Below are 12,266 nucleotides of genomic sequence, written 5' to 3'. Positions count from 1 at the left end.
TTACGCATTGAAGAGCCATTTACACTGTACAATCTAGGTAGCATTATTGAATTTCTAAAGATAATATGAAGATGTATCTATATTATGATTGTTATAGAGAAGAAGAAATGGGATCTGGTTCAATAAATTGTTCACATTTATTTTGTGACTCTACTAAAAACAGTGCACTTCAGTTTTTTGTTTTGTTGCGTTTGTGTTTGTCATATATCATCTTTGTTAAGTTACTTCACCTGACATACCAGTACGTGTAATTCACCAATGCTCGTTAATATCAGCTGAATGCCATATTAAAGTACACTGGACTCCCGTTGTAACGAAGTCCTGAGGACCAGCAGTTTTCTTTTGTTATATCAAAATTTCGTTATAACCGAACAAAAAATGTATGAACAATAAAAAAGCATAGAGCTGATAGATTTATGATCTGGATTTGAATTTCGTGTAACCATCATTTCATTACTACTGTGTTTGGTATAAAGGGAGTGCACTGTACGGAAGAACAGGATACTAGTAGATAGAAGCAACAAGAGAGGGGGAGGGGCGGGGAAATCGAGGGTAGGGGAGAGAGGGGGAGAAAGGGAGGGCAGAGAGAGAGAGAGATAGAGAGAGAGAGAGAACGAAGAAGAAAGAAAAAGATGCATTCAAGTCACATTTGTTAACATGAAATCTCATTCCTGAATAAGCTTCATATAAATGAAAGAAAGATATTTTTCAAAGGGGTGAAGGTTCAGGTGTGAGTTTCTTCGAATCGTCTCCCTCTAGAAATAGATATTGTTTAGACTCTCATTTCTGAGGCCACTGTCCTCGTCAAGAGTTTGCTTGTGAACCAGGCTTGAGTCCCAATGGTTCCTTTTTCCGACATGTTTGTTGATTTACAGATCAGCAGTTGCGATCTTAACGAATTTGATTTGTAGAGGGAGACAAATTGAACAAACTCACACCTGAAGCTTCATATATTTTGATAAATCAAAATGATATACATCTTGATAAAGGGTGTTAACAAATAGCGTATGGTAATCGAGGTTAGCTCCATAAGGCTGATTACAAGAATCAGTATCAGCAAATTGACTGAAAAACATCTTTCATATACTTTAAGATAATACAGTACCACATACACAATACATGTATTTACAATAAGAATAACGGCAATAACGATAAAAAGAGAAGAAGAATATCAAATGTGCGTACTGTTGATTAGATCAATTCCTGTCTCGCGATATTTTTGGTGAACGTTATTTGGTGGTTATGGGTTTAAAATAAGGGAATAGATGCTAACGTTGGTAATGTAGGGGAGTCGTTGGTGATCCATGATCCTAGTTATCGCGGAAGGTAAACAAGTTCTCGAACTTAAATAATCAGTGCTAACCCTCGAAGCAAACAGGGGGTGATCCCATATCATACTACACCGCACCAAAGGGTCCGACCTACGGCTTGGCTCAGCAAGCAGTGTTTCATAGGCGCAGGAGCCGTTCCCCGTGGAGGTGTCAAGACGGTAAGTTACAATAAAACTAATTTCTAATCAGCACATAAATGTAATGCAATTCTCTGGAGTTTCACCTTTCCGTTTTTTATCTATTTTTTTTTCTATACGCACTCTTTGTACACAAACTTAATCGATGCATTTTTGTATCGTGTATTCACTGTTGAGGCTTCTTTTACATGTGCAAAGCAAAGTAGTTCACATTTGAGTACATGATTTCATTTTAGCCTGAGATTGTATGTTTTTCTGTGGTTGCTAGTGGTAAATATAGCCAACAGGAGTTACGATTTAATCTGTAGTTAATTTGACTTATTCAGTGGGAATCCGACATTGATAAATTGCAAGTTGTATTATCTCATCTCTTCTTCTCTCCATCTCTCACTCTCTCTCTCTCTTTCTCTTTCTGTCCTCTTCCTCGTCTCTCTTTCTCTCTCTATCATTATCTTAAAAAATGTAAAGTTTTATGTCCTCATGTGATTGTAGAAACATCCATGCCTCAAAGAATGCACAAGACAATAATTGATACATAACTTCTATATCCGTCAGAAAGAGAAATATAAGCAGTTGATCTGAAATGTAGGAAGATTATTCGTATGTGCGAAATGTAAAATATGATTGGTATGAAACAATATCAAAAAAGAAGAAGAAAAAGAGCAGGAGAGGGGGATTGGGATGTGAAAGGAAAGCAGGGAGGGAGATGATAAATGAACGAAGATGAGCCGAATGATACTAGAATACCAATGCCCATGTAGGTAATGGCTGTGTTACTATACCGCAGGCAAAAATCTGTATTTAATGACATTTCACGATGATACTTGCATGCATTCTTATGATTATGACGTGGCAATTATACGCGAAAGGTACACATCAATGCTAATTTTAGACCATTCAATAGGATGTACATTGTACATGTAAACTGTGTGTCTGCCTATTCATGCACGACATTCTTAAGGTAGTTAAGGCTTACAATCAACTTGCCTTCTTACTTTGTAAATAAGAAGACAAGCACTAGTACACTTACAAGAAGTTCGGGATATTTAATTCCCGTCGAAACTGGTACACCCCTTCATTAGATTTGTAAGATACAATACCAAATCATTACATTACCATAAACTAATTTTTTTCCACAAGTAAGAGCGGCGGCATGCTGATAAAATAATGTATCTGTGCATCGCTCGACAAAGTGATATTGTCAAAGGTGAGATAGAGGGACTATTTCAAGCACACTTTGTGATTTCTGAATCGGCTATCTTCGCTTGTGGAGAACGTAAAGGACAGCACAGGGGGTTAATATTTGCCAGATTTGTCTCTCGAGCTATTGTGACTTTGCCAGATAACTCGCGATAAATCCATTCTGACTCAATGGAACTAAAATAACCTTTGACCGCACCCCTGGAAATACTACGTGACCAGATTGGAGTAGGGACAGTTAAATGAATATCCAGACGTCATCTGTACAATTATTACATGTGAAATAGGGATAAGAACTATCTGATATACCGGGCCAGAAAGTGTACATTTTCTCAAATTTTAGAATTCTTACTTTCCCGTCATTAATATGCAGGAATGCATGCGCTACGTTTTGAGCCAAGACACTTTTTTTTTTTTCAGGGACTCTGCGATATCAAACTAAAAGAGTCAGACCTATACACCGTACCAAATTAGTGTACATACACAAAATGCACCGTTTGGGGCAGGGCAGAATGTGCTTGATGCTAAACTGCAATGCTGCATTGTGTCAAGTTTGCCTGAGGTCATGGACACAAGGCAGAACAGGATCAACCTATCAAAAAGATGTAAGCTTCTTCAAAATCGGATTTCAAGTGAGAAAGCTATGCACGGGACAAAAAAATAGATGTTAACTTTCACAATATCTAATCTTGCCTGATCTCCTTGACGAGGGAGACGACGTGAATTGATAACGTGCTGAAACTTTGCCAGTGTGAAATATTCAAGACAAGACGTTGATTGGGTGACTTACTAAAACACGCCTCGGCACCGAGGTGACCTTAAACTATACAATGTACCAACGTTAACAAATGGATAAGGAGTTTTGTACATTCGTTTCTCCGCGATGTATGCATGCTACAGATATCCCTTTCATCTTTATATCTTTCTATTGACTACTTGTGTTCTTGCATTCAGTATACTTTACTTTAAAACTTTAAAGTAAACTTTCTTTAAAAACGTCAGAGAATTCCTTGTAGAGGATATTCTTGGCTCAGATAACCATGAATATACCTGGCTTGTGGAACTGGTCCGGCAGGACAACGGTGTTTTTCCTGTGAAAAGTCGAGTGTATTCATAACCGAAGACCATCAATTAATGATTTTCTTTCCCTGTATTTTCATCCTTCTTCTTTTTTCTCTCTCTTTCTTCTTCCTTTATTCATCTGCTTTGCCCTCTGTTGTTCTTCCTTTTTACTTTGTCTGGGACAGGAGATATATATCTGAAGGGACTGACTGACTCTGGACACGCCTAGCAATCTTGATAATCATGGTTGGTCTCAATGCGCTCGTTGCCATGGCAACCATTCTCCTGGTGGTAGCCGCATCACCGTCGACGGGGGAGTTTGTCTTTCAAGACATCTTTAACGACCCTGAGCGGGACAGTCTCCTCCACGGCACTTTCCCGGAAGGGTTCATATGGGGAGCCTCCACTGCTGCCTACCAGATCGAGGGGGCGTGGGATGAGGAAGGAAAAGGTATATAGGCGGCATTAAATTTTGGAGTAGTATTTTAACTTAAAATATACATAAAGAATAAACGAGAGCAATTACCATAAAGACGAATACAGTACTGGTATGGTATTGACTAATTAGAGGTGATATATAACGATGGTGAAAAGGATAATAATGATTATACCAATACTTCTAAATCTACTCTACCATCATGACTACCACTACTACTACTACACCCCTACTACTATTATTTCTGTTACTACTACTACTACTACTACTACTACTACTACTACTACTACTACTATTTCTGTTACTACTACTATTTCTGTTACTACTACTACTACTAACTACTACTATACTACTAACTAACTATTTCTGTTACTACTACTACTACTACTACTACTACTACTACTACTACTACTACTACTACTACCTAGGCTACTACTGCGACTACCTCTACTACTGCTACTACTTCTATTACTACTACTACTATTACACTACGATTTCCCCAAAAAATAATCATGCCAATCATCAACGATAACGATAACGACAACGACAATTTGATATATTTGATATCTCTTAATAACATTTTACCCTTTACTTGAGTGATATTGCTCATACATTATTACCAAGGGGACTTCAGCCTTACAGGTGGCGCCAAAGAAAATAAAAGTTTTGATCAGAATGTAACATAATATGAACATATGTTCAAATAACAATATGTAGGAATAATTTAAGGAGAGATACAGGGAACGAATATAATGGTTATATACCTATCTTTTATTATGCTCACACAGCACACAACACAAAATCCAATGATGTGTGACGGTGAGAAACTTATTGTAGTTTCTGTAATTATTGTTATCTTGAGGTCCAAACGTGTGGGACGTCTTCACTCACATCCCTGGGAAGACTCACCAAGATCAGACTGGGGACGTGGCCTGTGACAGCTACCACAACTACCAGCGGGACATCGAGATGCTACAGGAACTCGGTCTGACCCACTACCGCTTCTCCCTCTCCTGGGCGCGAATCTTCCCGACTGGATTCACGATTCAGGTACGATGTTTGTTTGCTTGTTTGTTTGTTTCTGTATTTGCTTGTTTATTTTGTTTATTTGTTTGTTTCCATTTAAAGAAACATTATGATTATCCCAAGGTATGCAAAAGAATAAAATACATAGAACATCGACCAACGTATAGAGAAAGTTACGGATAGAAGTACAAACATACGCATTTCTATAGGTCCTTGAAAATCAGGATGAATGGTCCTAATTCAGCTGTATTCATTATTTGAGTGAATGGTTAAGGCTGAGCAAACTATGGATGACAATACGTAATTTCTATTCTATGTTTCAGTGCTGATCGATCTCCTTCATATTCTGACGAACGTGAATCCCTTTTCTTGTTTACGCTCATAATAGCTAAAAGCTATCCTAGGTGCATTTGTTCTAGAAAATTATCAAATGTGGGTTTAGCAATGATAATGACTTTTGACCAAAACTTTCTTTAATTCATTAGTTCCCTATTAACGTTTATTAGTGCATGTATAGGCCCTACTGATGATGTATTGTTCAATCATTTGGTTCCTTTCGTTATTGACTTGTTACACGTATCTATCTCTATTGCCAGGCATTCATTCACTTATATTTTTCCCCATTTGAGTGTGTGTGTGTGTGTGTGTGTGTGTGTGTATAGTTATAGGCCTTTGATTGAGATCACTATGGCAACAATGGCTGTACTGATTATGCTCTACCGCATGTCGACAATACTCTGTTTTGTTTTGTTTGGTATATTAGTTTTTTCTGCAAAGATGAAAAAAAAAATATGATAGACGAGCAATTACTAACATTGCACGAATTGTTTTTCCCCACTCGATCTTCAGGCGAACGAGGCCGCTTTGAAATACTACCACGCCGTGATCGACGGGCTCTTAGCCGCCGGTATCCAGCCGGCCGTCACCCTCTACCACTTCGACCTCCCGCACGTGCTGGAGGAAATCGGCGGCTGGGAGAACGAGATGATGGCCCTCTACTTCCAGGCCTACGCCGACTTCTGCTTCAACGAATTCGGCGACAAGGTGAACAGACTCGGAGAGAGACTATGTCAAGCTTGATCCGTCATAATTGCTTCGAATATATATATATATATATATATATATATATATATATATATATACTAATGATAAAATATACAATATATAATATGTAATATATTTTTGCATATCCCTCAACAAGAGAAGAGAAAGAGACACAGGAAAAATGCCACTTAGAAAGTCAAGAAGGCTTACGTGGTAAAAAAAAGAAAGAAATGAATGTACCAATAGCACGGAAGATGTTCATCGTGGTACAGATTGAAAGAAATAAAGTTGATCGATCAACTTTGTTTCTTTCAATGTACCATTATCAATTCGACAAAGAACAGAATGGTTGTCTGTGACGTCGGGGTCTTAATGCAACGATCGTAAGAGCCTACTTGGTGACAGCATATTCTGTTTTGTCGTAGTCATACTTTTGTAGGTTGTGCGAATAGTTTGATAGTTCCTCTCAGTCAACTAAGAATACAAACAGCTGAGATGGATTTGATTACCATTCACAAACACACACACTCGCACACACTCATGCAGACACGCATACACGCAAACGTCTTTCATGTGAAAAGTGTGTGATATAATGAAGTTGTAATATTGTCGGAATTCTTATCGACCATGTTAAGATAACATCCAAAGTTACCAAAACTAAACAAGGTCAAAAATTAAAGATAACAACACGCAAAAGAGGGTTCTACATAACCTTCGTTTATAATTATATAAAACATATTTCGTAAAAGTACGATGGCAGATTACCTATAATATCTATGCCAAAAATAACATCGGCATCTTATCATAATGTAAGTTGTTCAAATTCCTGGACACTTTTAGAGATCGGTCGGCCAAAATATCATATCCCAATTGCTTTTTGTAGGTCAAACTCTGGTTCACCATCAACGAACCAAAGGTCATTGCCATCCAAGGCTATGAGGCGGGGATTTTCGCTCCGGGAAAAACTCGTCCCGGCTACGGGACTTACCGCGCCGTGCACACCATGATTAAGGCGCATGCGCGCGCCTGGCATACCTACGACCAGAAGTATCGCCCCCAGCAGGGCGGGAAAATCTCCATCGTGTTCAACTCGTTCTGGTCCGAGCCAGCCGATCCAAATAGCGCCGCCGACAGGGCCGCGGCAGACAGGATGCGGATGTTCGAGCTCGGCTCCGTTGCCAACCCCATCTTCGGAAATGGTAGGCGGGACTAGTCATATGAACTGAATGACGAACACAGCATGTCCACACTAGCAACGCTTGCTCACAAAACACAATGTAGTAGATTTTGTCCGCAGGGATTTAAAGCGCTGTGGTAGGCCTATGTTAAACAACAGATAAAGCTTTGGACTTTCAAACAAGAGGTCCGGAGTTCGAGTCCAGCTCAGTGTTAACGTCCTAGGACATGATATTTTTACTGACCATGTCGTTCTCGACCCAAGGTGTATGAAGACAGCACTGACATTTACCCACTGTAAATAAGATTTCGATTATGATGATGGTGATGATGATAATAATAATGATTACAATAATACCAATAATGAAAGTAACAATAACAATAATGACGTTGATACTATTATGATTATTGTTACTGATCTCATTTTGTTTGGATGATTATCTTTTTATTCTTTTTGTACACTATGTATTGTCGTCATTACCATTTTTCTTTAAATCATAATTGCTGGTTTTATGAATATTGCTATCACACTGACAGGAGATTACCCGGATGTAGTGAAGCAAGCCGTTGCTAACCTCAGCGCCCTCCAGGAACTGACGGTATCTCGTCTGCCCGTATTCACGGAGCAAGAGAAGCTACTCATCAAGGGGACAGCAGACTTTTTCGGGCTCAACCACTATTCGACCAGGTAACCAAACTCTCCGGTTGAAATAATTATACCAGTAATGATAATGGCCACATTTACTAAGGCTTGATAATCTACACAATTAGAGTAAACATAATTGCGCTTGAAGATGATAACCATAGAAACAAAGAACAGTTGACTACTACTGATTCAATAAATCATCACAAATACAAAGAACAATGTCATTATCATAACAGTTATCGACGTCAACAATAATAAGAGAAATGATAGCAAAGTTTGATTGCTTGTATTATGACGAGGTAATGATGATACAGTTTGAATGGCATTTCCAAGCGTTTTCGAAAAAATATATGTAATATTTGTAGTTTTATGGTAATAAGGTTTCTGACGAGTAGGCCGGAGTACGAGAGGTGCACTGCCATGATTGACTATGTCTTTATACCATTAGAAAATAAATGCCGGATGACAGGAGACATATCGATGAATATGCTGGATATTATTGACAGTAACCGATTTTTGCCGACATTTTGTTTAGAGTTTGTTTGCAGTCCAACATATCTGCCACAATTTGACGGTGAAGGTGATATTTCAAGAATGTACAATTTTGCTCTCTTGGCTGATATAATATGAAGAAAAAAAAAAGACTGGCTTATGTGATTGATTTTGGTCTATGGTCTATTGTACACAACGTAGTGTTATGGAATGCTCGTCAGGCGACATAGCATTTTGGGGGCTACTTGACAACAAAATAATCATCATTTTGAAATACGTATCATTATGTGCTTAATGCTTAATACCCTGGGTAAATAAGACTATATTATTATTATTATTATTATTATTATTATTATTATTATTATTATTATTATTATTATTATTATTATTATTATCATTAATGCAGATTCATGGAATGCTCGTCAGACGACATATCATTTTAGGGGCTACTCAACAACAAACAAGACAAAGTAATCACTATTTTGAAATGCGTATAAGTGTTTAATACAAATTCGTCATGCGATATTTCCTCATGTTCACGGCAGAAAATTTACTGCACAATTAGGTTATACCTGGGAGTTTTCGTTTCTGTTCGATTCCTTTTATTTCTCCTGTTTCGTCTTCCTCCCCTTCCTTTCTTCTTCTTGTCAAATGCCCTTTTCTTTAATTCTTGGTTTCTCTGATCTCTATTCTTTCCTTTGCCCCTCGTTCTCTTGTTTTCTTTTTCTTCCTTGTCGTTGCCTCTTTCTTCCCCTTTTCGAAAACACTTATTGTTTTAGGTTTGTGGCCCATAAGGAGGCGATCTTTAACCCCGTGCCCACAGTATTCGACGACATGCAAGCCGAGTTCAGCTCCGACCCCGCCTGGCCCCAGGCTGCTTCCGAGTGGCTCAAAGTAAGCCAATAACAATTTAGTATCTCATCAACATTGATCAGTGTGAATCTATTACTGCTTGACGATAATTCATTCATTTTCGCTCATGCACATCGTCACCACGACGCTTCTCTTTGGGGGGGGGGGGGGGCTGGAAAGTTTGTTTGTTTGTTTGTTCGTTGTGACACGTCATTTCACATCAGTACTGATAGCACCACAAAATGATGAGAACAATGCGATACCTATATTGCGCAAGCCGTTATAAGTATCTTTCCTGCGTTCTTAAGATTTGTTAGATGGACACTATAGCTATCAAATAACTCATGTCACATACAGACATATTCAGCCTTGATATTTTTACGTTCATCTCTCCTCTCTCAGAGCCCTTAATTACAGTTGGGAAATTTGACCTTATAATAGATCAAAAACTAACAAAGAATTCCCTATTCGTCTATATTTAAGTTCAGAAATCTAAACGTGTAAGTACTACCACATGACTACGCAATGCAATGTACTTTAATTTTGTAAGCAAACTCACGATGGGCCAACAACACATGTTTCCTTGAAAATTGTGCTCTCTGATCTATATGTCTCGGTAGTTTGCAGGCACAAACCCTTTTAAGTTGGTTGTAAAGGACTCTGCGCTAAGAACAACAACAACAACAAGAAAAGACAATAGTAACATGCACCACTGGCGTAAGTATTTACAATTGAATGACACGCGCGTTAAAATCAACCACCAGCAGCAGCAGTAACAACAACAACAATAACAACAAAGTGTCCCATAGGCACTGTACTTGTTGGGAGCAGCTACAGTGGAGGGAATATGAAAGAATTGCTTTGGCACACACTCCTTTACGACCAACAAGGGTTTGTGCCTGCAAACTAATGGCTTGGCTCGTCAGAGGAAACATGATTGTGGTAGAGCCTAGTAAAATTACAGGAGAACATATTTTTTTTCACTGTAGAAAAAGAAACAATACGAGGCTTTTTTGTGATCTCTTCAGGTCGTTCCATGGGGCTTTCGGGGCCTCCTCAACTGGGTTAAAGAAAACTACGGTGACGTACCGATCTACGTCACAGAGAACGGCGTCTCGGAGCCCGACGGTCCGATGAACCTGGACGACGAGCTCCGATGCAAATATTACCGTGCTTACCTCAACGAGGCATTGAAAGGTAACAATGACAACCACAATTATATTCCATGCTTTTTTTTTTTCAAATATGGTAACGGTAATATATTTTATTATGTTATTGATACTACTGATAAGGGTTGGTGGGGTTAGATACTGGATGGATAAGATTCTTGACTTTCACACGACTTAATCTGAGTTAAAAGTCCCCCCCCCCCACATCCTTCAGGAGATTTCGTCAGATTGGCGATGGGCTCAAGAGAAAAAATTATAATTAATTGGAGAGATTGGATTTTTTTCCCCGTTACACGAAAAAACAGAAATAGCCATATTGATGTCAGTGGAGCATGTTATTCAATAAACAATCGCTATGACTATGAATTTAGTGGAATCATTCAAAAACGAAAAGTAAACACACTGAAGTAAAACACAAAATAGAGTCAGATTATACAGAATGATAAAACAACAACAATGAGAATAGCTACAATCTATCTTCTGTTGGAGGGCATATAGCCATAATGGAAAATCACGTATTAGTTAAATGCAAGTTGTTGAAATGTTTTTTTTTTTTCTTTAGGCATACACGTAAACATGCCATGACATCATATTATTTAGCTATTATACTTAGAGATTCAAACTTTCATAGATTGACCACCATGTCTTATACTTTTGAAATATTTCATTGTCCATCCTGGCTGGACATCATGGAGAATTTTCTTTTATATTTGATGCATTTTTCATTGAGAAATATGAAAATGAATTGAAAATGAAAATGATAATAATTCTTTACGTGATTCACGCATGTCTATCTGTAAATGCAAAACACAAATCCTTTCACATATTTCATATCTGTATCTTTTATCTGTTTGTCTGTCTATCTGTTTGTCTGTCACCATTCCACAAAAACTTAACGTAGCTTCGAAGGTGGACGGTGTGAACTTACGCGGCTACTTCGCTTGGACCCTTATGGACAACTTCGAGTGGGCGTCGGGATTCAGCGAACGTTTCGGACTCTACCACGTGGACTTCAACGATCCCGCGCGAACGCGTCGCGCCAAAAAGTCGGCGGCGACCTTTGCGCAGATAGTGAAAGAGAACGGCTTCCCTGCTGCGGACGCTGAGGCAAAGACAGAACTATAAAGTGTAATCGACGATAATCAATCAAATTGCCTATAGACATCGAAAGTACAATGGTATCGTTCTACAGTGCAATAAAACCACAATCACGAAATAGGGTATATATAACTCTCTGTTTCCATTCACTGGAATACCAAAATGATTAAAGCATTGGATACATCAAATAGAAATATTACTGTTTAGATACGTATGTTTGATTGATTAATACCGCTCGCAAGTTTATTGATGAAGAAGTTACAAAGAATGGCAAATGTTTTCATTCACCTACTATGTAATCTTCGAAATCTAATGATCACAAATATGTGTTAAAGCGAAACGTGTAGAGGAAAATGTGTGAACTATTCTTTCAATGACAACTTCATTCAGGTGTGCAATGGGGGATACTTCATTCACGGAATAAAGAATTAGATTACAACCAATCAACAGACCTGACGTTTACCGTGGTTTATAATAGTGTCACGGAATTCTCCGGATAATTTTGCACATCTATCGGGATAAAAGTACGTAAACCCTCTCACTGCTCACTCTTCCCTGCCACCTAACACACACGAACACACAACGCACAGGCAAACA

At 38.4% G+C, this 12,266-nt stretch overlaps 1 protein-coding gene across 1 annotated transcript; it reads left to right on the top strand.

Moving 5' to 3' along the window:
- Positions 1-3,973: 3,973 nt before the first annotated feature.
- Positions 3,974-11,696, top strand: LOC139730489 (cytosolic beta-glucosidase-like). The gene is made up of 8 exons (XM_071641330.1): positions 3,974-4,181; positions 5,029-5,216; positions 6,042-6,236; positions 7,120-7,435; positions 7,950-8,100; positions 9,330-9,444; positions 10,431-10,599; positions 11,473-11,696. The coding sequence occupies exons 1-8, from the start codon at positions 3,974-3,976 to the stop codon at positions 11,694-11,696; spliced, it is 1,566 nt and encodes a 521-aa protein (XP_071497431.1).
- Positions 11,697-12,266: the final 570 nt, after the last annotated feature.

Source organism: Diadema antillarum, unplaced genomic scaffold, assembly GCF_040938485.1.
Source record: "Diadema antillarum isolate AM-2024a unplaced genomic scaffold, OU_Dant_1.0 seq00000316_RagTag, whole genome shotgun sequence".
Taxonomy (NCBI): Eukaryota; Metazoa; Echinodermata; class Echinoidea; order Diadematoida; family Diadematidae; genus Diadema; species Diadema antillarum.
This window is presented reverse-complemented; position numbering and strand designations above follow the sequence as displayed.